At 50.9% G+C, this 25,628-nt stretch overlaps 2 protein-coding genes across 2 annotated transcripts in view; one reads left to right on the top strand and one right to left on the bottom strand.

The window, feature by feature from the left end:
- Window positions 1–373: 373 nt before the first annotated feature.
- LOC104296163 (leukotriene C4 synthase) lies at window positions 374–8,803 on the top strand. The gene is made up of 5 exons (XM_054168476.1): window positions 374–431; window positions 5,063–5,162; window positions 6,675–6,745; window positions 7,445–7,526; window positions 8,388–8,803. The coding sequence occupies exons 1-5, from the start codon at window positions 374–376 to the stop codon at window positions 8,521–8,523; spliced, it is 447 nt and encodes a 148-aa protein (XP_054024451.1). The 3' UTR covers window positions 8,524–8,803.
- Window positions 8,804–9,582: 779 nt separating this feature from the next.
- Window positions 9,583–25,628, bottom strand: part of MGAT4B (alpha-1,3-mannosyl-glycoprotein 4-beta-N-acetylglucosaminyltransferase B) — a 55,470-nt gene continuing 39,424 nt past the window's right edge. Inside the window, exons 3-15 of the mRNA XM_054168239.1 lie at window positions 25,116–25,256; window positions 24,162–24,295; window positions 21,226–21,272; window positions 18,998–19,111; window positions 18,486–18,561; window positions 17,993–18,107; window positions 17,223–17,353; window positions 14,316–14,423; window positions 13,269–13,462; window positions 12,788–12,866; window positions 11,812–11,899; window positions 10,668–10,780; window positions 9,583–10,560 (exon numbers count right to left, since the gene is read on the bottom strand). Of these exons, the coding sequence (XP_054024214.1) occupies window positions 10,537–10,560; window positions 10,668–10,780; window positions 11,812–11,899; window positions 12,788–12,866; window positions 13,269–13,462; window positions 14,316–14,423; window positions 17,223–17,353; window positions 17,993–18,107; window positions 18,486–18,561; window positions 18,998–19,111; window positions 21,226–21,272; window positions 24,162–24,295; window positions 25,116–25,256 (1,364 nt within the window). The 3' untranslated portion in view covers window positions 9,583–10,536. The remainder of the gene's footprint in view (window positions 10,561–10,667; window positions 10,781–11,811; window positions 11,900–12,787; window positions 12,867–13,268; window positions 13,463–14,315; window positions 14,424–17,222; window positions 17,354–17,992; window positions 18,108–18,485; window positions 18,562–18,997; window positions 19,112–21,225; window positions 21,273–24,161; window positions 24,296–25,115; window positions 25,257–25,628) is intronic.

The following is a 25,628-nucleotide window of genomic DNA, read 5'->3' as shown; positions in this document are numbered from 1 at the left end:
AACCTGACACATAATTTCTGTACTTCAGGGCTGATTTAGAGAACTAGCAATAAAAGGGCTGGGGAAAAAAATCCCCTCACTTTTCAATTGCCGGTGATGTGTAATTCAGCACAGAGTCAGTAAATACGATGGCAAGGATTTCACATGCCAAAAAAGCTCTGCTGCTGGCTGGTTCATCAAAAGGCATGTGCCTGGACTAGCCATCCTCTGATGGAGAATGGTGTGGTGTGGAGAGAGTTAAGGTGTGGTGGAGGAAACAACTTGTTGCTGCAGAGCAGTGAGGAGGCTGCTGTGGAGCATTGCAGGAGTGGGAAGGTTGGAGAGCAGCTGTCCTCCTCGCACCTGGCTGGGGGTTTGTTCCACACTCGGCAGCATGAGAGATCAGATAGACCTGCTGGCCACTGTCACGCTTTTGGGAGTCCTGGAGCAAGGTAAATGTCTTTATCTAATGCTGGGTAGTAGTCAGCTAATAAGATTGAACTCTGTGGGTCTTGATTCCTGCATTTTGCCCAGAGTATCTCTGGAGGGGAAGTTGCTTTTATCCAACATGGTGTTTGGCCATTCATGCTGGAAATGCCATGCCTGAGGCTGTTCATTAATAGGGACTAAAATGATCACAAAACTCCAGGCCAGCATCCCACAGGAAATGAAATTTAAGTTTTACTTTAAAACTTAAAAAAAACCCACCCAATTTTGACAACCAAATGTCTTTAAAATGTTTTCTGTGGTTACATTTGTAACTTGGAGTGGCTGGAGGAGGCCAAAATAAAGACAGGTTCATAAATACACTGCCAAAGAGGTCAGTACCAGAAAATGGATTGTTGTATGCATATGGAAAAGAGCAGCAGGCACAATTGTACTTCTCCTCTGTGATCAATACCATCATGTGTTCAAACAGCTTAGCTGCACAGAGCAGATGACAAGATGGAAACAGAAATGGGGAGTTTCAGATTGGATGTTAGGAAGAAGTTCTTCCCCGTGAGGGTGGTGAGGCACTGGCACAGGTTGCCCTTGCCCAGGCAGGTGGTGGAAACCTGGAAGTTTTTAAGGCCAGGCTGGATGTGGCTCTGGGCAACCTGCTCTAGTGTGAGGTGTCCCTGCCCATGGCAGGGGGGTTGGAACTGGATGATCCTTGAGGTCCCTTCCAACCCTAACAATTCTATGAGTTGACAGCACACAGTAATATGGAAACTAATGCAAGCCCTCCTGGCCAGAAATAGACACAGACATCTTCAAAGGAACTCAGTGATGTCTTGTGACTTAAATAGATGTGTTTGGTCATTGACATGTGCTGCCCAGGGAGGTGGTGGAGTCACCATCACTGGAAGTATTTAAAAAGAGCCTGGATGAGGCACTTGGTGCCATGGTTTAGTTGATCAGATGGTGTTGGGTGATTGGTTGGACTTGATGATCTCAAAGGTCTTTTCCAACCTGGTTAATTCGGTAAGACAAGGGGATAGAGAGAGTGATCAGTGTGCAAAGACAACATGAAAACTTCAGTCATGGAAGCACTGCTGAGCCCTTTTTGCTGGGAACCCCTCAGTGGCCGATCCCCAGGTAGCATTTTTGTCTCAGGTGTATTTGGTTTATGGTGACCATGTATTTTTTTAAAACTGTAGCCTTGGGCATTTTGCTTCCATGCTATGCAAACCATGCACAGGTGTGAGGCCAGCAGTCCCATAGCAAGCATTGGTACTCTCCCACCTACCTTAGGTTGGATAAGGGAGCCTCATTTCATGGTCTCTGCACAGGAGGCCAAAGAGCAATTACAAGCTTCTAAGAGTTTCTTTTCTCTCCAGTAGTAAGAAGTAAGTACAATGGCAGCTGGATTCAGAGCTGTGCAGAGCTGTGCATCTGATGAAAGGCCATTCTGAGTGTGAATTACAGATCTGAGATTTGGTCTGAGAAGGCAGAGCACTGAAACACAGACCTGCGTGACACAAACACTCACCCATCACATTGTGGTGCTGGAGAAAATGTAATGGCTGAGCTTAGTGCAGTGTTGGTTGAGCTTTATTCTTAATTTTCTGGAAGCTCACAGGTTCTCCATTCTCTCAACTTTCCCCCTTTTAAATTTAATTATGCCCAGTTTAGCAAAGCTTTAGTGCTCAGTAGATATGTGCCCTTGCCCTCTGCTAAACCCTGTGCCAGAGAGCAGCACAATGCTGCCACAGTTGGGTTGGGTTTGTTTTTTCCCTCCTTTTTCTAAATGGCTTTCAAAGGAGATAAAGTGGATACAACATCACTGCCTGACAGTCCCCACAGAGCTTGTTCACCAGGTTCACTCCAGCAGAGCAGATTATCAGGCTGTAATTACGGCTCGACAAGTTTGTGGACATAATCAAATAGAGAACGAAGGTCTGGCTGATACCTCCACGGAGGAGCAAAGTGCAGGGAGAGCTCAGCCTGTGAGCCGTGGGGGAATCCACACAGGCATTTAACCTCCAGACAGGAACTGTAAAGAAACTAGTTTGAAAAGTTGTGTGAGGCAAATGGAGCTCTTCTTCCTAGAAGATGGTGTCAGAAACAGGTACTTTGGATTTTAGGAAGAGGTTCTTTACCATGAGGGTGGTGGAACACCGGAACAGGTTGCCTGGGGAGGTGGTTGGGGGTCTGACCCCTGGAGATATTCAAGGTGAGGCTCCAAAGGGCTCTGGGCAGCCTGATCTAGTTAAGGATGTCCCTGTTGACTGCACTAGATAACCTTTAGTGGTCCCTCCCAACCCAGACCATTCTCTGATTCTATAAATCCATGCTGAGAAGGTCTATGCCATTAGGGTTGCTTTTAGAGGGTGATTCTGTATGCTTAATGCTTTACCTGTGCACCAGGTGAGAGCCACCCTCCAAAAGGCTCTTGCTCCCCTTGGGTGATTTTTTTATGTTATCCATCCCTGAGCATCAGGGATCTGTTGCAGGACTTGTCAATATTTGCCTCTCTATACAAACAAGATGGAAGCATAGAGTTGGTGGAGAGGTTGGGTCTACAATTGTTCTTCCCATGCTCATCAGCCACAAGAATGCTACATTAGGAAGGGTGCAGGTGGCATGAAGCAGGATGAAGACCACTGCCCAGCATGGTCAGGCTTATGCCTCAAGCTGGAGCTGCACATGAAGCAGCAACTTCACAGAATCATTATCTCTTGTCCTGTTGCTGGGCACCACTGAGAAAAGACTGGCCCCAGCCTCCTGACACCCATCCTTTAAGTATTTATAAGCACTGCTAAGATCCCCCCCCAGTCATCTCCTCTCCAGGCTAAAAAGCCCCAGGTCCCCTCAGCCTTTCTTCATAAGACAGATGGTGCAGTCCCCATGGCATCTTTGTAGCCTTTGCTGTACCCTCTGCAGGAGCTTCCTGTCCTTCTTGATCTGGGGAGCCCAGAACTGGACACAATAGTCCACATGAGGCCTCATCAGGGCAGGGTAGAAGAGGGGAGGAGAACCTCCCCTGCCCTGCTTGCCACACTCTTCAGCTCAGTCTTTTTCTTGAGAGGTGACTGATGTGAGACCCTGAGAGTGGGAAGTAGCTGTGTAGGAGAGAGGTGCTTGTGTGATGTGAAGAGGAGGCATCAGGATGGGGCACAGTTTCATCTTCTTTTCCCCAGCTGCTGCTGGATTGTCAGCTGTGTGCTCCTGCACTCCCAGCTGCCTGCTCTCCGTGGGGGTGCTGCGGTGCATCCTGCCAGATCTCAGGGGGTAGGACAACATCTTCACCTTCAACCATAATCAAGGGGGGGAAAAGCAAACTTGTTCCTCCCTGCCTTTATCTTCCAGTACTTCTTGTGCAGGGCTGGGTGTCTGCACATACCGTGGAAGACACTGGAAGGTGTGGATGTTCTTGTAGCAGTCTGTGTGTATTGAGATGGATGGCACGTTGTGTAACACGCAGCTCATGCCATCACGCTAGTTGCATTTCTCATTCCCTTTTCTTTACTTGTGCTCCAGTGCTCTTTTGCAGGCATGCATGGATCTGCATTGTCTTTAATCTTGCAACATCTGTCCCTGTTTTCCCTTCTCCCTCCTGCTGTTCTGCTCTTATCTCCTTTGTCAGAGAAAGACAGTCCAAAGGTCAGTCCCTGCAGCCTGGCTCCATGTCTCTTTGTTCAGTGCTCTGGAAATGTTGCCATGGTAGAACCTTGCTAATTCAAGTGACTCACTTAGCAGCACGCTGCCACAGCCACCAAAGTCATTGTTTGTATCATTTAGTGCTCCCCAGGATGAAAAGTCTCATTTTTTCAATTAAGCCACCTAAATATAAACACTTGAAACACCAACCATCACCTGTGGGAGTAAGAACTTTCATCAGAGTGTCGCAGTCCAGAGCTTCATGTTACCAAGTTTTCATCATTTTGAAGTGACTCTCCATGTCCCTTACAAACATACAAAAGAGTGATATAGCAGGCATGGAAGCAGTACCTTGGCCTGAACTTGGCACAGGCTGGCAGCAGCCTTTGGCAGCACATCTGCTCCTTGAACTGCTCTTCCAGGGACAGAGTGGAAGAAATAGTCCCACCCTTCCCTGTTTCTTTCTTTTGCCATGTTTATGAGCATCTCTAATCGACTTCAAGACATCCCAGTGCTTCACAGCTTGGATGCTGCTCTGTCACATGAGGCCATCCTCGTATAAAAGCTTTGTGCCCACAACACCTTCCCATCAGGCAGGCTGAGGGTGTGCTGATGCTCTGAGTACAGACTGCAGGACTGAAATGGAATACTAATTCTGTGGCTGTACTGGGTGAGCTTTCGGGTGCACTGCTGGCCTTCCTGCAGGGTTTGATCTGCTGGGGAGCAGCACCCAGGGCTCTGCTGCTGGGCATGAGGCTATGCAAAGTGCCAGGCAGCATGTGGGCTGTGTGGCACAGGCACTCTGTTGGCATAACCAAATCTGAATTTCAAGTCTGAGCGTGAAGTAAACGGTGCTTTTATTCCGGGCTGTGCAGGATAGCCCTGGACTATGAACCTAGACAGTATCAGCTCTTTTCTTCTAACCACTTGCTTGATTCCAGGCTGGATAAAGCTTGGCTACATAAAGCACTGCATTGTTCCTTTGTTGTTCTTTTTTTAGCCTACTTTGCACTGCAGGTGATCCATGCCCGGCGGAAGCACAAGATCTCCCCGCCGGAGACCACAGGGCACCCTGAATTTGAGCGGATCTTCAGAGCTCAGTAAGGCTTGGACTGCTTTCTGCTGTCTCCATCTAGATGTGGCTTGAGTCAAGGGTCCCTACCAGGAAAGACTGAAGGCAGCCTCAAGTCACCTTTTCATTTGTTGCTACTCATTCTGGATGTTTCATTTTTTGTGATGCTTTATGGGCAGAGGTCTGAGTTTTGATCAGCAGCGGTTTGCTCTGGCTGGAGTGTTTCTGTCCACCCATGCCAATCCTCCTTCTTGCACTGCAAGAGGCAGCCACATGACTAATTAGTGGCTGTATGGAAGAGGAGCTAAGCATTATAATAAGTTGGGGAGGTGGTTGGACTTGATGGTCTTAGAGGTCTTTTCCAACCTCAGTGATTCTATGATTCTAGTTTAATATTAATGTTGGCTCCAATTTGACAGTGGCTGAAGCTGTGTTAATAACCTAAGATTTACTTGTAAGGCTTTGCTGTTGAGCTGAAGGACCTTACCAGCAGACCCAGCTACAAGGATATTTTAGGGGGTTTTCCCTTTTTTTTTAAGCCATTGTCCCATGAATGTCGGCACTCACAGGCCCATTCTGAGAGCCCGTTCTTTGTGTTCTGTTCCTATGGAGAAAGCAATGCTGGAGCTTAACTGGAAGTGTTCACAGATCCCTTAGGCTTCCAACAAGCACCAGATTCTGTCTTTCATCCTGGTTGTTCCGTTTCATCGGTGATTGAAAGGAACTGGCTGGAGCTGGTTTGAAGGGTGGTTTGAGCGCGGCACTAAATCCCGAACAAAGCAGCTGCGTTTCCTTGCCAGCGTGCAGGAAACATTTGTGGAGTGACACAAACACCCACTTTGGTCCTTCTGTGATGCAGTGAAAGGCCAGGCTGCATGGGAAGCATCATCCTCTGCTAGCTGGGTAGCTGCCCATGGGGCTTTCAGCTGGGCTGTGCGTTAGCTGAGTCGTGCTGTGGACCGCAGCATGCCAGGAAGGAGACTTCAGTGACCTCAGGTTTGAGAAGGTATTTCTTCCTTCTGTGTTTTTTTTTTTCACCTCCTTTGTTGTTTTCCCCGTGGAAAAGGATGCAAAAGGATAACTTGCTCTGATTTTAAAAAAAATTAAAGGAGGCAAAAGAGTCTTCATTACTCACTGGTGGAATCCTGACAGCCTCCCCTCGCTGAGGCTCAAACTGCATTCACAGAATAAGGCTCTTCAGACTTCTTCCAGCTCCTAATCTGGCTCCACTGCCCAAAGCTTGATAAATGTTGGGTCAAATTTTAAATTCAATTCCACAGGGAACTATGGAATTGAGAGACAAACCCACTGTCTTTGACAGCACAGCTCCTGCTGTCCTCTCTTGCAGAACATTTGTGGCTTTGTCATTTAAAGAACAAAGAAGGAAGAGAGCCTCGCTGCAGGTCTGATCACCTTCTGCTGGATTCCATCTTGGAGCATGACTTGTGTGACACCCAAGTCTGGGCTGTGCTCACACAAGGGGAATTAAAAACTGGTGTATAAAGACAGGCTTTGAACTCTCATCTCTGCTTCTCACCAGGGTGAACTGCTCAGAGTACTTCCCGATCTTCATCTCACTCCTCTGGGTTGCTGGAATCTTCTTCCATCAAGGTAAGGTGGGGGGGGGGGAGGAATCCCAACCCCAAACCACACACACGACCTCCCAATTTAAACCCCTTTGCAACTCAGGCACATCCTCTTCGTACCTCTGGGGCTGTAATCTGGGGAAAGCACTTTGCCAGACAAACTGAGGAGTGCCCCAGCTCTAGCATCCATGAAGCTGCTGGTGGCAGCCAAGCCAGCCTCCTACCCAGGAGAGAGGCTTTGGTGGCATTGGCAGCCCTCTCTCCTTCACCAGATCCTGAATCCCCCCTCCCATCCCCCCATGCTGCTTCTGTTGGATAAGGTCAGGCTGGCACATGGTGCCAGGCAGCAGCAACCTGAAGCAGAGCTGCAACACGATACCCAAATCACTCCAACAGAACAAGGCACCACAACCCAAGTCATCCACCATCCATCCCATACCAAGGGGCAAGATGTGAGAAAGGACCTCAGGAGGGAGTGTTGCAAACTCAAGTCCCAGGGCAGCTCTGTGAGGCAGAGAAGTTCATTCTCCACAAAAAAAGGAAGGAAGAAACCCAGTTAAACTCCCACAGCATTTTAAAGCCAAGTCCCTCTGTGTTTGGGTCTCAAGGCCATGCTTCATCTGCAGAGGCAAGTGGGGGTTTTGATGACTGAGCCGGGCTGCAGCTCTGGCAGCATCTGGGGAGTTCTGGCTCCACCAGGACTGGGTTCCTCTCTTCCCTGCAGGTGTGGCTGCAGTCTGTGGGCTGCTCTACCTCTACTCTCGCTTCAAGTACTTCCAGGGGTACGCTGCGGCTGCACAGGAACGGTCAGTACCTGCCCAGGGCTGTGGGCACCCCAAACCAACCTAGGGAGGCTGGGTGCAGCATGCAGCCCCTGGGTCAGCTTTCCTCCCCGTGGGTGGGATTGGGTGCAGATTTGTATCACCTCCTTCTCTTCTTTTGTGCTTGCAGCCACACCACCCCTTCCCTGGCTCCATCTCAAAGGAGGGTAGGGGACCATATCCTGGGCTGCATCCCCAGCAGCACGGGCAGTGGGTCAAGGGAGGGGATTCTGCCCCTCTGCTCTGGTGAGGCCCCACTTGCAGTGCTGGGTTTAATTCTGGGGTCCTCAGTGCAGTAGAGACTTGGACCTGATGGAGTGGAACCAGAGAAGGTACCCAAAATGGTCCAAGGGCTGGAACACTCCTGTGAGGAACAGCTGGGAGAATTGAGACTGTTCAGCCTGGAGAAAAGAAGGCTCCAGGGAGATAATACTGTAGCCTTTGAGTAATTAAAGGGGTCTGTAAGAAAAGTGGGGACAACCTCTACAGCAGGGCCTGTTGCAACAATACAAGGGGTGATGGTTTTAAACTAAAAGAGGGAGAGTTAGACTAAATATAAGGCAGAAATGTTTTACACTGAGGGTGGGGAGACACGGAGCCAGGTTGCCCAGAGAGGTGGTAGATGCTCTGTCCCTGGAAACATTCCAGGTCAGGATGGACAGGGCTCTGAGCAACCTGCTCTGGTTGGAGATGTCTCTGGCCCCTGCAGGGGGGTTGGACTAGATGGCTGTTAAAGATCCCTTCCAACCCAAACTGTAGTACGATTGTATAACCACAAGGCCCTGCCAACACGGTTTGTGCCCCGGGCTGGCTGGCACTGTCTGACAATGTCTTCTTCCCGTGCAGGTTGGGGCCTCTGTATGCCAGTGCCCGGCTGCTCTGGCTGCTGATCGGGCTGGCGGCGGCTGGGCTCCTGGCACACTTCCTGCTGACCCTCTCCTCTGCGGCAGCATGGCCCCTCCAGCTGCTCCGTGCCTGGTGAGAGGAGCTGTGGCTCTCCCCAGGCTGACTGTTTGCCCTTGGCAGAGGTGGGGTGAGCTGTATGGTATCTCTCCAGCTCAGTGCTCACCCCTGAAGGCAGGTGGATGCTGGCATTCCTGTTAGTGAAGCTCCACTCTGCACAGATCATTTCCCTTTTAGAAAGCAAATTCTGCCCTGGCTTCACTGCCAGGTTTTGTAGTACTATCTGCTCTAAAGCCTCTACCACCTTTGGCTCTCCCTGATGGAGCACTGGCTTGACCCCTGTGTTGCTGTAGGACCTGTGTTGAGGGATCACACTGTGGCTATACAGAAAATAAATTCCTTGTCTCAGCAGAAACCACATGTGCTTGTGAAAGGTGCCTGGGGACTGGGTGTGAGGCCATCCCAGGTTAGCAAACTGGGCTGCATGGGAACAAAGCTGCTGTGAGTAAAACAAACTTGAAAGGATGGGTGAACTCCTCTAAACCAACCCAAATTCTGGGGAGAAAAAGGTTGAATCTACAGCACAAATGCTGAAGCCTTTGTTTGGCATTGACTTGAATGATCCTGACTTGGCCTCAGCTTCACTTATCATTGACTCAGCAGCAGGACTTTGCCCTTTCTCAGGCTTTCAAGCCTCACTGCAAAGTTGGGATCCACAGGTAACCAAGGCAGGCATGGAGCAGACAGCTCCTTGCTGAGCTGTACGTGGGTAATAAATACAGACAGCAAAGTATTTTGCAGGAAAGACAACTGCTACACAATTGCTCCCTCAGGTGTTCAGGTGTCCAAGTGGCTTCCTTGCTCCCTGCCAAGCAAAGACCTGACCAGTCTTTTAATACCTGGTGAAGGCTACTGAGGCATAAACCAACCAGGGTCCCACTGGGCTGCTCTGAGTGCTTTTTCCCAGCACGAACAATGCTCTGGGAGCGTTGGAGGGTGGTGAGAGCTGAGCAATGACTCTGGTTTGGGGCTAGGGGCTACAAGCTGGTCCCTGGCAGGGGGAAAAAGGGGCAGGCAAAGCCAGAGCAAGTGTCTCCCTGCTGTGAATGACTCCCACTGCCACACCAAAGGTTTAGATTTAGTTTTTATTACAGTGCACAGTATTTTATATATTTATATAGAGAGATGTACTTGAAAAAATCAAATGTATCCCATAATAAAAAATACAGCACATTAAAGTAGTATTATGCATTCCAGTGTATAGCTGAAGAGACATTGGGATTTACACTAATCCCTACTAGTTCTGAACTGGGCTACTTCTGCCTTTTTTCTTCTCCCCCCAAAAAATTCACACCAACCAATAACTGAAATAGTTATTTAAAAAGATGTTTTCTTCACTCAATCTCAAGGCTTGAAGACACTGGAGACTTCACTGTGAGTTAAGGGGCTGTGTTCAATGCTGGCAGGCACAGTGTGGTGTAGTTTATTGTTTTGTTTGTTTTCCCTGCCATACTTGTGGCTCCAACCCCTTGGGATTCCTTCCTCCTCTGCTGAAGGAGGGTCAGACTTCACCCTCACTTAATCCTCAGCTGTGGCCAGGACTTACTGCCTGGGCAAAGGCAAGGCAGACCTTGGTCCCTGGCCGTCTCCATCCCAGCGTTCCTGCGGGGTCAGCTGGCAGGACTCAATGTAACCAAAGGCCCTCGCTCTGTCCCCAAACACAGCCAGAGCTTGCCCTGTCCTGGGCTGAAGGTGCTTTTTGTCCCCACTCTTGCTAAAGCTCATCCCGACCCCAGAGCGGCTGGAGCAGCAGCAGCGCGGCAGCCACGCGCCCGTGAGGAGCCAAGGGGAGCACAGCCAGCCCTCTGCACGGGGTATTGGGTTTGCTTCTCGCTCTTCTTCTGGAGAAGACGATGTCCTGACCCCGGCAGCAGCGGTGGGGACGTCGGTGCTGGCCTGGCAGCCGGTTTGCCAAGGCCTGTCCTGGCAGCTGGCCTTGCGCCCGGGCAAGGCGCCGCGGGGAGGAGGGAGCAGGAGGGGAGGGAGCAGGACTGGGCATCCAGGCAGCTGTCCACCCTTCCTCAGGCCTGCTTCACTCCGCTTTCTTGATAAAAATCTGAAAGAAGAGAGGGCTGGGATCAGAGAAAAGTGGGTGCAGGCAGCGGGGAGACCCAGGCTGGGGGCTGGGCAGGGACACCCCCCTGGTGAGGCAGCCCAGCTTACCTCGCTCAGGATGATCCACACCGGGGAGTCGGTCTGGATGGACAGCCTGATGGCCTCCAGGGGCCCAAAGCTTGGGTCCACCTCACCTTCTGCAACGCCCTTGGAGAAGGAACCTGGTGAAAGGAGCACAAGTGACATGGGGACAGTCCTCTGGCATCCAGCCCTCCCATCCTTGAGGGGGACCACAAGCAGCCCTCGCAGCCCACAGCTCCCTGAAACAAGAGTGGCTGCAACCCAGCAGCGTGGGTGCCAATGCAGGGCAAAGTGCTGCCCTTAGAGGAACAAGTAAAAAACTGTAAAAATCAGCCAGGCAGAACAAAATGGGGAAAATCTGGATACACATCACTGCTGTGCAAAAGGGAGGGGACAGAGTGGCCTAATGCTAGCCCTGTCCTGCAAGAGACAAACGTTGCTTCAGGATCCACACCTCTGGGGGTAAATCTTAACAGCCATAGTCTCAGCCTGTTGCTATGTCCCCATATTTGGGTGTGATTTTTTTGCTTTTCTTTTCTTTCTCTCTTCTGTTGTTGTTGTTGTTGAAAATGCAACTGGGAGAAGCCAGGCAGCATGCAGAGGAATGCTAAAATGGCCAAAACTACAAGTGCCAGGGAGTTGTTCTTATATTTGTCTGCATTAAAAATAAAGAAAGAAGTAATCTTAGCAGGGACACCGAGGCTTTATCACACACCAGTGGGTCCCCACACACTGCAATCACTTGTTCTTGTCCAAGGGCAAGACAAGCACTAAAATGAGCTCAGATGGCAGGAGACAAAGTGCAGGCTGGAAGCGGTGCAAGTACTGAGACAGGCTGTGGAGGGAAGAGTGTGAAATTGCCCAGAGTGGAAGTTTATAACACCAGGTTAGGCAAATGGATAACCTGAGGAATTTGGTTGCAGCTCTGAGCAGGGACAGGCAGAAATGTAGGACTGGAAACCACCTGAGGGGGACACCTAGTCTAAGAGGGGAGATGGGGCAGTGGAGGAGAGGAGACACTGACAAATCCTGTTCTAACCTGGCTCCTGGCAAGCAGAAATTACCCTTTGCCAAGCAAATAGCACCAGGAGCCTTGATTCACTCTAAGGTGAGAATGGGGACTCTGCTATCACCCCCAGTGGGCAATTACCACCCTGCACCCTGCTTGTACCTATCTGGATGTAGCCATCTGGCGTCCTGCGGTATTTGACGACTGTGCCTCTTCCCTCCTGCAAGGCTTCCTTATCTGACTGCAGGCTCTGTGGAAAGGGAAAGAGCTTTATGCAAGGCCAGTGCAAGAGCCACCCAAAAGCCCCAAGCAACAGCAACAACCCTGGAGCTACCCTTGCTAGCAGCCCCTGGCACTTTGCCCCACTGCCTGGCACCCTGAGCCTCATGCTCCAAACCAAGAAGATATTTGCTGCTCTCATGCTGCTGCTTCCACTGCACCATCCTGGCTCCATCCCTTTGCTGCAACTCTCCCACCCCTCTGAGCATCCCCTCGGCAGGTATGGAGGGTTCCATCCCTTTGCTGCAACTGTCCCACCCCTCTGAGCATCCCCTCTGCAGGTATGGAGGGTTCCATCCCTTTGCTGGAACTGTCCCACCCCTCTGAGCATCCCCTCTGCAGGTATGGAGGGTTCCATCCCTTTGCTGCAGCTCTCTCACCCCTCTGAGCATCTCCTCTGCAGGTATGGAGGGTTCCATCCCTTCGCTGCAACTCTCCCACCCCTCTGAGCATCTCCTCTGCAGGTATGGAGGGTTCCATCCCTTTGCTGCAGCTCTCCCACCCCTCTGAGCATCTCCTCTGCAGGTATGGAGGGTTCCATCCCTTTGCTGCAACTCTCCCACCCCTCTGAGCATCTCCTCTGCAGGTATGGAGGGTTCCATCCCTTCGCTGCAACTCTCCCACCCATCTGAGCACCCCTTCTGCAGGCAGGGATGGCTCTGACAGAGACTGCTTCACGCAGCATCCCCCGCTCCTGAGGTGATACCACAGCAGGCATGACCCCTGGTTCCCAGCCAGCACCTCTCAAAGGCACTTGAGTCTTGTGAAGATTTTCCTGACGGCTTTGAGCAGTTCCCTTCTCTCAAACCTCTTTTGCCTCCCACTCCTCCCCCGCCTCCATTCTCAGCCCAACACTTACGTCAAAAGGCAGAACCTCCACAGTGGTGTTGAAGAGTTTGTCTTCTGGGTGCTCGATGTTTCCGCTGCGGAAGAAGAACCTGTGACAGAGACCAGAGCCGTGGAAATCCAGGCTGAGCGACTGAGGAGATGATGGCTTTCACCCCAGCTGAACCACCAAACGGCTCAACCCCACAGGCACCTTCCCAAGAAGCCCACGGACACAGGGTTGGGAAGGAGACCTTCGGAGCCAGATTAGCTACATCACGGACTGCTCACAAATGCAGGGAAGGAAAGGGGCCCAGCAACTGTGGCCCCACCATAAAATGGCCAAGGTATACTCTCTCCCCCCTGCCCCGAGATAAACACTGTTCTCTCCTCCTGGGCACCCAAGGCGATGGGCAAAGGATTCAGTATGAGCCAGAAGAGCAAAAAGAAAGTGTTGCCACATGCTCCACACAGGTCCCCTCATCCCCCCCGTCAGTGCTCCCCCAGGCACTGGCCTTTCGATGCGGAGTGGTTTGAAGAATCTGAATCTGATGAAGTCTCCAGCAGTGGGAGTGAAGGCCCAGAAGAAGTCCTCCCGCAGGTAAGCCTTCTCCAAGGTGAAGTGCTGGTAGGTTTTCAGGCTGGTGCTCACCTCTGCAGGAGGGTTGACGTGCTCTTTCCGCAGGGCCTGCTTGCCAAAATCCTTGTCCTTGGTGGGCACAATGCAAAGGGAAAATGTCACGAGCTGCTCTCGCCCAGGAGGGGGTTCCAGCAACAAGGCACTGCCAATTAAAAGCTCTCAATTTGCATGGTGCAGCAGCACAAGGGATGGAAGTGATATGGGCAATGGGTGACTGGATCCCAGGACACAGCTTCAGAGAAGCATCACTGCCCTGCACCCTGATCCAGCAGCAAGGAGCCTTTCAAAAAATCCCTGCCCCTGGAGCCCTGCAAACAGTCCTTGTACCTGAGAAGGTGACTGGGAGGCTAGTGATAGGATAGGGTGACTGGAGTACATGGCCTGATGGGTGCCAGCTGTGATACCAGCTGGATTGAACCATCCATTTACCTGGGGACCAGACACAGGACTGAACACAGCCTAGGGCTGCCTGTCTCTGGATTCTGCACACACAGCTGTGGGAAGCCTGATTTTGTTGATGTTTAAATACACACAAACAATTTAAGCTCTTACACAGCAAGCTCGAGTTTGCCTAATGGCATATCCCAGGAACAAGGAGGGAGTGGGAATGAAGTCACTCTAGCCCAGGAGTCATCTTCTCCAAGGTTTTTCAGCAGATGCTTCAAAATCACTTGCCCAGACCATGTTTGGCACTCTGGGTGGGTGGGCAGGACCAGTACCAAGGCTGAAAAGCTGGGAGTGGCTCGTGGCACACGTCTCTGCCATTCTGAGCAGCAGGAGCTACAAGAGCTCAGTGCAATTAATAAAACACATCTGTCACCGTCCCACCAGCTGCTGGCACTGATGTGCCTGCCCCATAAGCAACCAGTTCCTGGCCTGGCAGAAAGGCCAGCTGCAGCTTGAACAGGCAGCTGGTACTCACCTTCAGCTTCTGTATCTTCCCAGCCAAGGAGGAGTGGGTTCCCACGTGCTGGAAGAGTGAGGGCTTGAAGCGGATCCTCAGGTTTGCCTTCTGCCTGTCGCAGTGTTTCTGAAACGACACGATCCCCCTCTCCATCTCTGTGCCTCTCTGTGCTATTTTGGCTTTAATTTGGTGAGAGAGCTTTTAGCTGCACTCTGGAGGGACCTGACTGTGACTCTCAGCCATTCACTCACAGGGCTCTGCTGGGCAGCTGGAGTGCCCAGGTCTGAGTGCCAAATTTCTCCTTGCCAAGCACAGCTTAGCAACCGCTGAGCAAATCTTCTCTTTGCTGTCAGGTAGAGACAGCCAGAGAATTTAGTTTCTCTTGTGCTTGCCTTCCTGGGAAAGCCTTTTCCCTACGACTCAGAGCTCAGGCTCATCAATGTCTGAAGGTACAGTAAGTCCTGGGATGACTCAGAGCCTAAGTGAGGTGTGGGCTCTTTTCAGATGGGCAGAGTTTGAAGTTTCTTGGCAGGTGGGGATAAGCAGAGGTATGGCACCTGCCACTGGCAAAGCTGTTTCGTGCCCATCCCACCATCTATATAAACTTGGAGATGCAATGCTGATACAGTCAGTTATTTTCCATGGGGTGGAGGGAGACAGACCATGGAGAGGGAATAAAGGAGAAAGGGGAAAAACATTGGAGACAAGAACTCATGTTTTAAAAATAGTTAATTTCTCTCAGTTTGAGAGAGCAGGATTAAAACCACTGGGTTAAAAACTGGAGGGAGAGGGTATTTGTCTTCTGACCTTTGCTTTTTCCAGTAAGAGAAATGCATGCACACCACTACCACCATCTGCTCTGGCAACCTCCCACCCAAGAGAAACCCCGGCAGAAATCCCTCCACTGGGTGCTGTGTCACCAGCTGCCTGGCAGCAGGCTGGGCACAGTGAGCAAAGCCAGCCACACCGAGCCCCCAGCACAGGCTGCCTGCATGGACCAGGAGCTGGGACATTCCAGGCATGACCCCTGCAAGCTGCAGATAATCCTCTAACCCAGCTCACATTACATTAGAAAATTAAAACGAGCCATGCTAACCCCACTCCTTGCCAGCAACCCTAGACACAAGCCCATCAGGTCTGGATGAGGAGAGGAAGAGGAGGAAGGAGGATGGAAGGAGCTACAGCATCTCCTGCCTTCTCCTTCTCCCTTTTCCCACTTCTGCTAAAGCAGCATTTGCTGGAAACAGCATTGTCTGTCAAGCCAGGAGGGGAACGGCTCAGTCGGTGGTAAGAAGGTCATCCTTTCACACAGGTCTACCCCAGGTAAAGCTAAAATTAGTTTAAAAAGAAAGAGCAGGATATATCCAGAAGAGGCAAAGCTCTTACCAAAAGCTCAGGTCAAACAAACTTTAAATCAAAAAGACAAATCCTTCCCACTACCAATTTGATTCTGCACCGTGGGACTTACAAGGGAAAGTCATGTTTGAAAGGGCACTGTGCAGAGTTAATCATGCAAACAGTGAGGGAAGGGAGCCAGAAATCCACGTGGAAAGTAGGTTAATTTCAAAAAAGGCAACATGGTTTAGAGGTTTGCAGTTTCCCCTGGAAAAACCTTGGCTCCATCAGGTAGGAGAAGATGAGCAAAGGAGATGATCCTGTGCAGCAAGATCTGCATCCAATCAATGCTCAGGCTGAAGAGTTTGAAGGAGAGGGCACAGAGAGCAGCAGCATTCCCAGCCTCCTACCATGCTGGCATTGCACAGGGCTGTGAGGGTCCTGGGGGCTGCTGGCCAGGCCTGGGGACTGCTTTGTCACACCGGAGCGACACGGTTTGAACTCAGAGGACACCGTGGACATAATTTCAGAGTGGTCCTGCTGCAGCTGGGGGACTGAAGCTGACATCATGGGCTCTGCCAGGGATGAGGCCAAATTAAACCACATCCTTGCCCCAGTTCCACAGAGCCCTGAGGATGCTCTGTCCCTCCAACACATAAATACAGTATTTATCCTCAGAGTGACCTCTTGCTCTGGGATTTGCCACCACAAAGCAGTTGTGGCCAGGGAGTCTGTCCTAAGCGACTGGCTTCAAGCTCTGCAGCGGGACTGGGCTGCTCATTCTCTGCCGGGGGAGGAGAGTGAATGAGCCTATGAGTAAATACAATATGTTCAGAGAGGAGACAGGAGACTATCTGGTAGTGAGCTCATCTTACATTTGCTCTCACACACACTCCTCCCCTGCCCTTCCCACCGGCTTTAGCCCCTCGCTACTGCTGCCGCCAATGGGAGTTCAAGCACACCCTCCCCAGGGCCCAGGGGCTTCTGTGCTGTCATCTGCAAGGCTTCATGTAGACATGACTCTGCAAACGAGATGGCAGCATGAAAACAGATCCACTTCACCCCCCTGCACTCTCCTAGAACCCCCAAGAAGAGCACTGCGTGCTCTGGTTTCATTTTAGCACACTCTGCACGGCAGGCTGCCTCTTAGGTCATCCGGGGTGAGCTCCCTGGGCAGCCTGCGTGTGTGCTCCAGGCGGGTGCAGCACATCAGCCCAGAGCTAAAGGGTTACTCTGGGGTTACAGTAAATGAGTAGGGAACAGCTTCAGGGGGAGAAGCACACCGGGATGAAAAGCAGCACAGAAGAAAGGGGAATGGCTACTCTCCTCGAGGACTGGAGGAGGAATGCCCTGTTAGTGCTTGGATGCAGAAATAATGCCTGTTCTGGCAGCTACAGAAGCCTGAACTCCCAGGTCTTTGCTTACACAATCTGCAAGGACCCCCTGGGGCACACTCCACAGGGACAGCACAGTTCCCTGCAAAGCCAGCTAGCACCAGAGCTCACAGAAAAGATCTTCCAGAGCCACAGACCAAGCATACATTTGTGCACAGAACAGAAGGTTTCCCCTCAGCAGAGGTTGTTTACATACTGCATCCTTCTCAGGGTTGCAGACTTTCACCCAAAGGATGTGATCCAGCAGCCAGTCAATGGGTTTGTCCTTGTAGAACATCAGGATGAACTCCACAATCAAGCTCAGATCGAGAGACTTGAACATTTTTCCTACAGCACAAAGAAAGAGAGAAGAGAGCAGCTGTGGATGTGTCCATCTCTCCACATGAAGGAAAGAGCAGGCAGCTCTGGTTTACGTACTGCTGGCACTGCTAATGCAGCTCTGGATTTAATATTCATTGCAGAATTGGAAAGCATTAGTGTCTCACAGGTCACAACAGTATCAAAAGGTCTGAAACTCTTCCATTCAGCAGGGAGAAATAAGGATGGAAAACATTCAGCCAGCTGCAGGACAGACCATTTCCTGCCCCCCAAACCTGCAAGACAAACCCTCATCCAAAAAAACAGATCAAGCTGCTACTGCAACCATGTACTGCTGCTCCCAAAATAGTTCTGTGCTGATGTAAACTTCCTTTTGCACACTCTTAGGCAACTCCAAATCCCATCCAGGCTAAAAGCTACTGGTCACATCCAAGCTACTTGGCTGTTGACTGGGCCACAGACCAGGTTTAGTTTTACTACAAGTATCAGCAGTACACAAGGCTCACTGCAAAAGCAGGGAGGGATCAAGTCCAAGCATTTTATCATGTGGTGGGGACAACTTGTTGGACCAAGAGCATGAGGGCTTGCAAGAACCAGCAGGTGCTTGTGACTGTGCCTGATGGGATTGGGGTGAGCAGAGAACATTACCAATAAACCCCAGCTGAGAAAACTCCAGGATCATCCACTCCTCGGAGGGCTGCTGCAAGGCAAAGTTCTTCATCGTGCTGAGATAGTTTGGTTTGGCCACGATATCATCCTCCAGCTGCAAGAAGAAAGGATGCTCAGTGCCAATGACCCATCCAGGTTCCTGTATGAGCCTCTCTGTGCAGAGCAATCACGCTGTAGACTGGAGAAAAGCTTTGGCACAGACCTAGTTTGTTTTAGAAGATGCTCCAAGCAGATTTTTCTCACCCAATCTAACAGGTAACTGAAACAAAGATTCCTGACCTCCCTGGGCAGGAGGTCTTCAAGTCTAAAGCATTAGAAACACAGTTTTGGAACCAATAGGGTTGAAACCCACTTCTACTCTGCTGCATCACATAACTGGACATGCCCTTTACTCTCTCTCAGCTGGGTATGAGCCACATTGAACTCCCACCCATCTCCCCTCTGCCCCCCCCCCGCCCCTCCCCAAACCTACCTGCACATAATATATGCCCTTGGACTGGGCATACATCATTAAAAAGCAGTAGTCAAGGTTCTGCTTTGTCCTCCACCTGCAAGAGACAAACAGGATGAGAGCACCAAGCTCTCCTGCCATACCAGGCTGCTCCAGGGGGCCAGCTGAGCTTGGATTTAAGCCAGGAAGGTGACACAGCTCTTGGAGGTGGGGTTGGCATATGGCCTCTGCCTTTTGCTCTTAAACTGGTCAGTTAAGAGTTGCTGGAAAAGCCAGGGACTCCCAAAATGAACATCACCTGGGTAAAAATGCCTCCCTTGCTTGGTGAAGGCAACACCACAGCACAAGGCAAGCTCTGCAAAGGTGGTGCCAGTTCATACTCCCCCCTCCACATCCTTCCAGCTCTTGGATACAGAAAGTTTAAGGGTTTTGCCTGGCCCTGCACAAGAGTTTTCCCTGCTGGACCTGGGGGAAGGAGGTCCTGCAGTTAATTAATTTAGGTCTTGCTTGGTTTTAAGCTCATTGTTTCTTACCTGACTCTCTCCTTGGGGTCCCCAAAGGATTCCCGCAGGTGGGAGAAATCAGGATAGAAATGTGGAGATGGGGAAATTACCTCCAGGAGTCCTGAGTGTATTTCCTTTGGGAATCTGAGGGAGAAAAGCAGCAGTAAACAAATACCTCCATGTCTGACACATCACTTCATAGACCAAGTCACTGGGTAAACACTGAGCTGCAGAACCAAACAAAAAACATAGCCTCTGGGATAAAACTCTGCCAGCAGCTAATGCACTTTCAGGCCTCACCAAAGGACATCAGCAGGGACTGTCACAGAGTTTTAAAGCTGCTCTCTCCCTCTCATGGGCTCTGACAGCCCCACATTCGTACGCTCCCCTCCAGCATCCCTCCTCCCTCCCACAAGCACACACACAGGTCAGCTTTAAAGCCCAGCCACCAGCACCAGGTACTCTCTACAGGATTAAATGGACCTGCAGACCGGTGCACCAAAGAAAGGCCTTGCTGGCATCACAGGCACTTAGAGATTTTCCAAAGGCATCAGTAATTAAAAGCCATTTTGCAGGGATTGTTATGCATTTCTGGTAAGTTAAACAAAGCTGCGCTGTGGTTAGGCCAGCCGGCAGGAATCCTACCTAGCTCCCTTATGCTGATAAAAATCAGCACCTATTCTCCCTTTAATGTGGGTAAGAGCCCTTCAAAGAGTCACACCCGGGGGGGGGGGTGGGGGGTGGAATAAAAGGAGGAAAAAAGAAGTCCTCCATCTGAAAGTCGGTGGGTACAAGAGCCTTGGAAGCAATAACTGTGGGAGATAAGCGGGAAACCCGGTTATTTTTGTACTGCTTTTCTGAGAACATTTGGTGCGAGGCTGATTTCCTTTGTTTGTGCAGAGCCTGGAGGATGGGAGATGGGGCAGAGGGAGACAAAGCAGTGAGATTGCCAACAACCTTCTCACTTATTTTCCCTTGCCTTATTTCCCTCCTTGGGACTGGCGAGATTTCCAGCTAACGTTTTCGAATCTTCCCTTCCTCAGGCATCAGTGAAGCAGAAGCTTCTCACCGAGCCGACAAACCCCCGCACCGCAGCGGCCGCAGCTTGCTCGCTCCTGCGATATGAGCTCAGCCTGCCCTGGCCCCGCACCACCTCGATTCAATTTGGAAGACAAATAATTCCAGTGAATCAGGGAGGGGCAGGAGGGAGGCACTGGAGAAGGGGATGGCGAGAAATCAAATCATTAAGTCAATTAAAGTTTCAGGCCTTCTACACAGAGGCACTTTCTGCAGCAGCGCCCAGTAATTCCATCAGGATCCGTCGGACAATCAGTCCATTATCCCCCGATAAGTGCGTCCTGCCAGCAGGCAGAAGGAGGGAGCTCTGCCAGCTCCTGCACGGCAAGATGGAGGGCTCTGTTTCAGCTCTTCTGCAAGTGCCCGGGAACACAGAGCCCTCCCCGTGCGTTTCCCAGCCCCTCTCCCATCATTGGCTCGGGACACGGGCGCCAGCAGGACGCTGTCCTTGCGCAGCTCCTTCTTATGGCGACCGGGAGCCTTTGGGAGCAGGCAACCGCGGCAGCCGGACGGGAGCCGCAGCTGCTTCTCTCGCCACCTTTTTTCCTTTTGCCTCTGAGCTCTGATGCTGTTAATGCCTGGACTGGCTCGTGGTTAATAATCCATCACCAGCTTCTGTCTAAACAGCCACAGACGAAGCTGCAAAAGCCACTAAGACTCCAGGACATAAATAGCAGCCGGCGTGAGAGACAAACCTAACTAGTTCCTGGGACAAGGGAAAAAGAAACTGGGGCGGGAAGAGAAATGGGTGATGGATTTTAAAGCAAAGTAAGGCAGAAGCACTTGGGTGTGCTTACCACGCTGCCCTGTTGCTCTGACTCCGCAGAGCAGGTAGAGGGCTGCACTAGACACAGAAAACAACGGCCAGGATCGTTGGGGAATCTAAAGAACGTCTTCTCCCACAGGACAGAAAGAGCAAAATGAACCAGCACCACAGCATGTGTTAAATGCTGCAAGCACAAGGCAGCCTTCTGGAAGCTGGATATGGGATGCATTTTAGATCAGGTAGAAAGTGGAAGTGGCAATAGTAGAGACAGCCCAGAGCTTAAAAGCAGCAAAACCTCCAAACAACAAAAGAAATAACAACAGAGAAACGAGGCAGAAAAGCTCCTTAATGAAGCTGTTCCCTGGCCCTGCTACAGGCACAGGCTGTACTGCTGTAGTCATTTGGAAGTGCTTACAAGTTTTTGATATTTTCTGCCACTCCAGCTGTGTACTGTGGATCCGTCTGAAAACAGAAGACAAGCAGTGTTAGATCCTTCAGCCTCAGCCTATGCCCGCCCCCCCCCGGCTCAGGAAGCACCCTCAGCACACACTGGGGGCACTGGCAGTCCCTCTGCACCATCTTCACTCATCTTCATGGCTCCTTTTCTCCAGTTTAACCACTCTCCCCGTGCTGATGGACTCCTAGGAGCCCTTCCTGGTGGCCAGTGTTAACCCAAGGCATCACACACTAAAATCCACCCCAAAGGACTCAAGACCACATACAACTTCCCCTCAAACTCTCCTGGCACTTCTGCCCCTGCCAGTGCCAGGTGTTTGCACAGTGTTAACTTCTGGGCTGTTTATTTTTCCTCTATCCACGCTGGCTTTCATCCGAGCGAGTACTCTTGGCAGAAAGGGAACTCCACCCCTCTGGTGAAAAAGAGAGGTCTATTTATAAGCATGCATTTTTCATTTCAGGTTCATTTTGACACTTTTCTTCCTAAAAAAAACAAAACACGAAACCAGTTTGCTTCCACAATCAACCTGGCAACCCATAACAGTTGGGAAGCAAAGGTCAGCAGCTTTGCACGCTGCTATCTGCAGGGGAGATAAGTGCAGACACGGGCGGGCACCGGCCAGAAACCATCTATCTACACAGTGACCAGGAAAACAAGACCCAAGAACAAAGGGCCTGAGACCCAGGAGCAAAATCTCTGCCTGTTTCCTGGTGCTGGCATTGTTTGGGGCGATCAGAGGGATCACAGGGCTGCATGTCCTGGGCGGATCTGCAGACGCAGCATCGCAGAAGTTGGGACCGGCTGTTGCTGTGCTTGGCGCGGGGCGGAGGTGAGAAGTGAGACGCCAGGCATGTGTGTCACAAGCTGAGGACAGAGCTTCCAGGCTGGAGCAGTGACAAGGGAGGGTTTTCTCAAGAGAAAAAAGGTCCCTTTCCCAAACAGGGCTTAAGCTCCCAGTGCTGGACTGATTTCTTACCCTGGTGCTGCCAAGAAAACAGCAATGGGGAAAACAAAGGCAGGAAAGATGTTCCTGGATGTGGGAGCACACAGCTCTGCTCTGAGCTGTCACTGAAACGGTGGGTTGGTGACAGCCACACTAGCCAGCTCACCCTGGGGCTCCACTCCACCAGCCAAGGAGACCTTGGGTCTCCCAGGCAGCCTGGCTGTCATGGACCCCATGTGCAGTGGTCAGTGGTGGCACTCAGAAATGAGAAGTCCCCATCCCAGAAGAGACATCTGGTTGTTCTGCTCACTGTCCTGAGACCTTGAATTACCCAGTGTCAGCTCCAGGTGACAGTGGAGTCGCCCTCTCCACTGCTTACTCCTTACTCTGTGCCTGAGGAGCCCTAACAAGCAACACCAAGTACAGGTACATGGAGAAACGTTTCAGGAAGGGGCAGAGCAGGCACAGTGGTGGTTGATACTTGCATGGATGGAGGACATTGTAGCTCCAAGAGGCAGGTTAGCAAGAGAGGACAGTGATGATCTGCAACAGCTATCATCACTGGGACTGGGATATGACTCATGTGCTTCTGCACTTCACGGTAGCAGAATTAATTTGTTGTTCACTTCCCTCTTCACAGGTACACACAGAAAGTCAGGAGCTGCCACCACAGCCTCCACCCCATTATCAAGCCATCTAAAAACCACTGCAGTCCAAAACAGGAGATGTTTTTGGTAAGGCTGCTTAAAAACTCCTGTGGGTTTTTTTTTTAACTTGTCTGCTGTGAAAACAGCCACCAAACCTGTCCTGACTCAAAGGGAAATGCCACAGCCAGGACTGAACCTGGTCCTGGGCACTTGGGGCTGTACCCATCTGCGCACATCTGCCCGCACACAACGCCAGCCAGGCACCCGAAGGCCAAATGCTACTCAAAACATCAAATTATGGGTAAATGAGGAATCAAGCCCAGACATTTATCTTTGTTCTGCTCCCAGTAATATGCTACTGAGGTTTATCTTTCTCACCAGATTTCTGGAAATTAAGACAAATGCACTTCAGGCTCAAGAAAATAATCCTGAGGGGAAAGCCATGGAGAAAAATAACCATCTAAACCCACAGATGAAAGCAGCTCTTGTGGATTAATGTATCAAGGCTTTTTAGCCCTTGGATTCAGTAACTAATTCTGGGCTCCAGACACCAGTACAAAGAGACATATTAGTCTCAGCCCCAAATCAGCAGGCTTTTGGGCTTTGAGAGGGGGTTAGTGCTGTCTTACAGGTATACAGAGACATTCAGCTGCTTCATGGGGAGGTCTGAGAGCTCCCTTAGACACGGCCATGGGGCTGCTCTAGAACATTGTGGGAATAACCAGTCAAGCAGCCTGCAAGAGGCATCACAAGTTAGAGAGCTAAATGCATGTGCTGCAGTTTCTAATGTGGCATTTGCCTGCTCACATCCTGACCCTCTCTAGTCCAACCAAGTGTTTTATTTTGGGCAGGACATACCTAATGAGGGGGGTGTTGGTCTCCTCTCAAGTTACAAGTGTTGGGATGAGAGAAAACGCCCTCAAGTTGTGCCAGGGAGGCTCAGGTGGGATATTAGGAAAAATTCCTTCATGGAAAGAGTTGTCAAGCCCTGGACCAGGCTGCCCAGGGAAGTGGTAGAGCCACCATCCCTGGAGACATTAAAAGCCTTAGGGACATGGTTTAGTGGTAGACTTGGCAATCTTAGGTTTACATTTGGACTCAATGACCATAAAGGTCTTTTCCAGCCCAAATGATTCTATAATTCTATGATCCTGGTTGGACAGCAGCCCAAGGCTGGGCTTATCTGCCTCAGCATGCAGCAGAGCCAGCCTCTAGGTGGACAGGCATCCTGTTTGCATGGAGTCTGGCAGCCAGTGGGATGGGGGGTGCAGGAAATGGGGCAAAGAGGCAAAGTTCTGCCTTACCTCAGCAATGAGGACGACGATGACAGAGTCCTCCTTCTCCTGCTGCGTGAGCTCTGAGATGAGGGAGTTGAGGGTGTCGGTGAGGTAGGAGTGCACCTCCCGCTTCACGCTGGGGATTCCCATCACGATGGACACTGCCCAAGGCCATGGAGAGATTTTAGAGAGGGAGGTGTGCTAGGACAAGACACTTTGCTCCCATGACTGTCTCATGGTTCACCTGCTCAGGGCCGTGCTCTGTCATTAAAGGCCAGCACTGATCGGCAGGCGTGTGAGTTCCTGGGCTTTTTCATACTGCTGTCCCCCAGCCCAGTACCAATCAGCAGCACCCCAGGGCACCAGGCTGGCAGAGCACCTGTGGCTGTCAAGACAGACTCTTTCTTTTCTCCCTGAAAGTCTAAGGAAAGACTTAAAATCCCTCCCCCTCCTAGGGGTCTGTTCAGCCTGTGAATGGCAACTTCAAGAACACTCTTGTTCTCCAAACCCCTTCCACAGCCAGAAGCACCTCAGTTTGGGAGCAGCAGAAAGTCAGGCCTTTGGATTGGGATTTGGGAGCAGGGGGGAACTGTTTGGCAACCAAAGTCCTGTTCCAGATGGGATTTGCCTAAGACAGGTTGGAGTCCCCATGAAGCACCCTATAAAGTACTCTTTCAGCTGACCACCTTCTAGGCAAAGTCTAGAGCACTCTGGAGACAAAAAGCAGCAACCAAGATCTAGCAGAAGCATCAAGAACGTTTTAGTGCTGGGCACGGGCACAAACAGCAGTTCCCTGTAGACTCACAGGTGTGACATGGCTTACCCACCCCACGTGTAACCATACAAAGGAAGCTTGCATGATGCATGCAGCCGTTCCTCCAGTCCTGCTCACATCCATACCACAGCCAGGCCCAGAGGAAAGGGGAGAGACAGGCACCAAGGTGAGGAAGAGCACCAGAAGCAGCACTAATTCCCATTTACCTCCAGTGCGCCCCTGTCCCACATGCACGGCTGGCTGCAGACTGTTCTCCTTTGACAGCAAATGTGGCAAATGATGGAAGATGGTGGGAAGGTGCAGCACATTCTTGTTGGTGATATTCCACAGTTTTAACTTGGTTTCGTCTTAAAAAGGAAAAGGGAATCAATTGCAAGGCACGGTAGGGAGGAAGAGACTGCAAGGCAAAAAAGCCTTTTTAGAGCAGCCTGGCCACCAGAGACTACTGCTGGGTTATACAAAAAATCAGGCCAACCTTTAACATGCCACTACAAACCCAATTAAAGTTCAGCAGGAGCCATGGGGGCCTCAAAGAAGTCCCAAAATATTTGGGAAGGGGCGGGGGAGGATGAAGATCAAATGAAGGTCAAATCAGATCTTTCTGTAGAGATCCAATTTTCTTCAGCTGAGCAACTTAAAAAAAAACCAAACAACAACAAAACAAATAAATTGGCAGGGGGTGCTCAGCCAGCCTACCTCCTTCCTCCCCCCTCTCCTCG

The sequence above is a fragment of the Dryobates pubescens genome, chromosome 16 (genome assembly GCF_014839835.1).
Source record: "Dryobates pubescens isolate bDryPub1 chromosome 16, bDryPub1.pri, whole genome shotgun sequence".
Lineage (NCBI taxonomy): Eukaryota > Metazoa > Chordata > Aves > Piciformes > Picidae > Dryobates > Dryobates pubescens.
Note: the sequence above shows the minus strand (reverse complement) of the source record. Positions and strands in the feature narration are given on the sequence as shown.

Coding starts and splice junctions, on each gene's coding strand:
- LOC104296163 (XM_054168476.1), top strand. CDS start 374: ATGAGAGATCAGATAGACCTGCTGGCCACTGTCACGCTTTTGGGAGTC. Junction 6,746..7,444: donor TGGAATCTTCTTCCATCAAG/GTAAGGTGGGGG, acceptor TCTTCCCTGCAG/GTGTGGCTGCAGTCTGTGGG. Junction 7,527..8,387: donor GCTGCGGCTGCACAGGAACG/GTCAGTACCTGC, acceptor CTTCCCGTGCAG/GTTGGGGCCTCTGTATGCCA.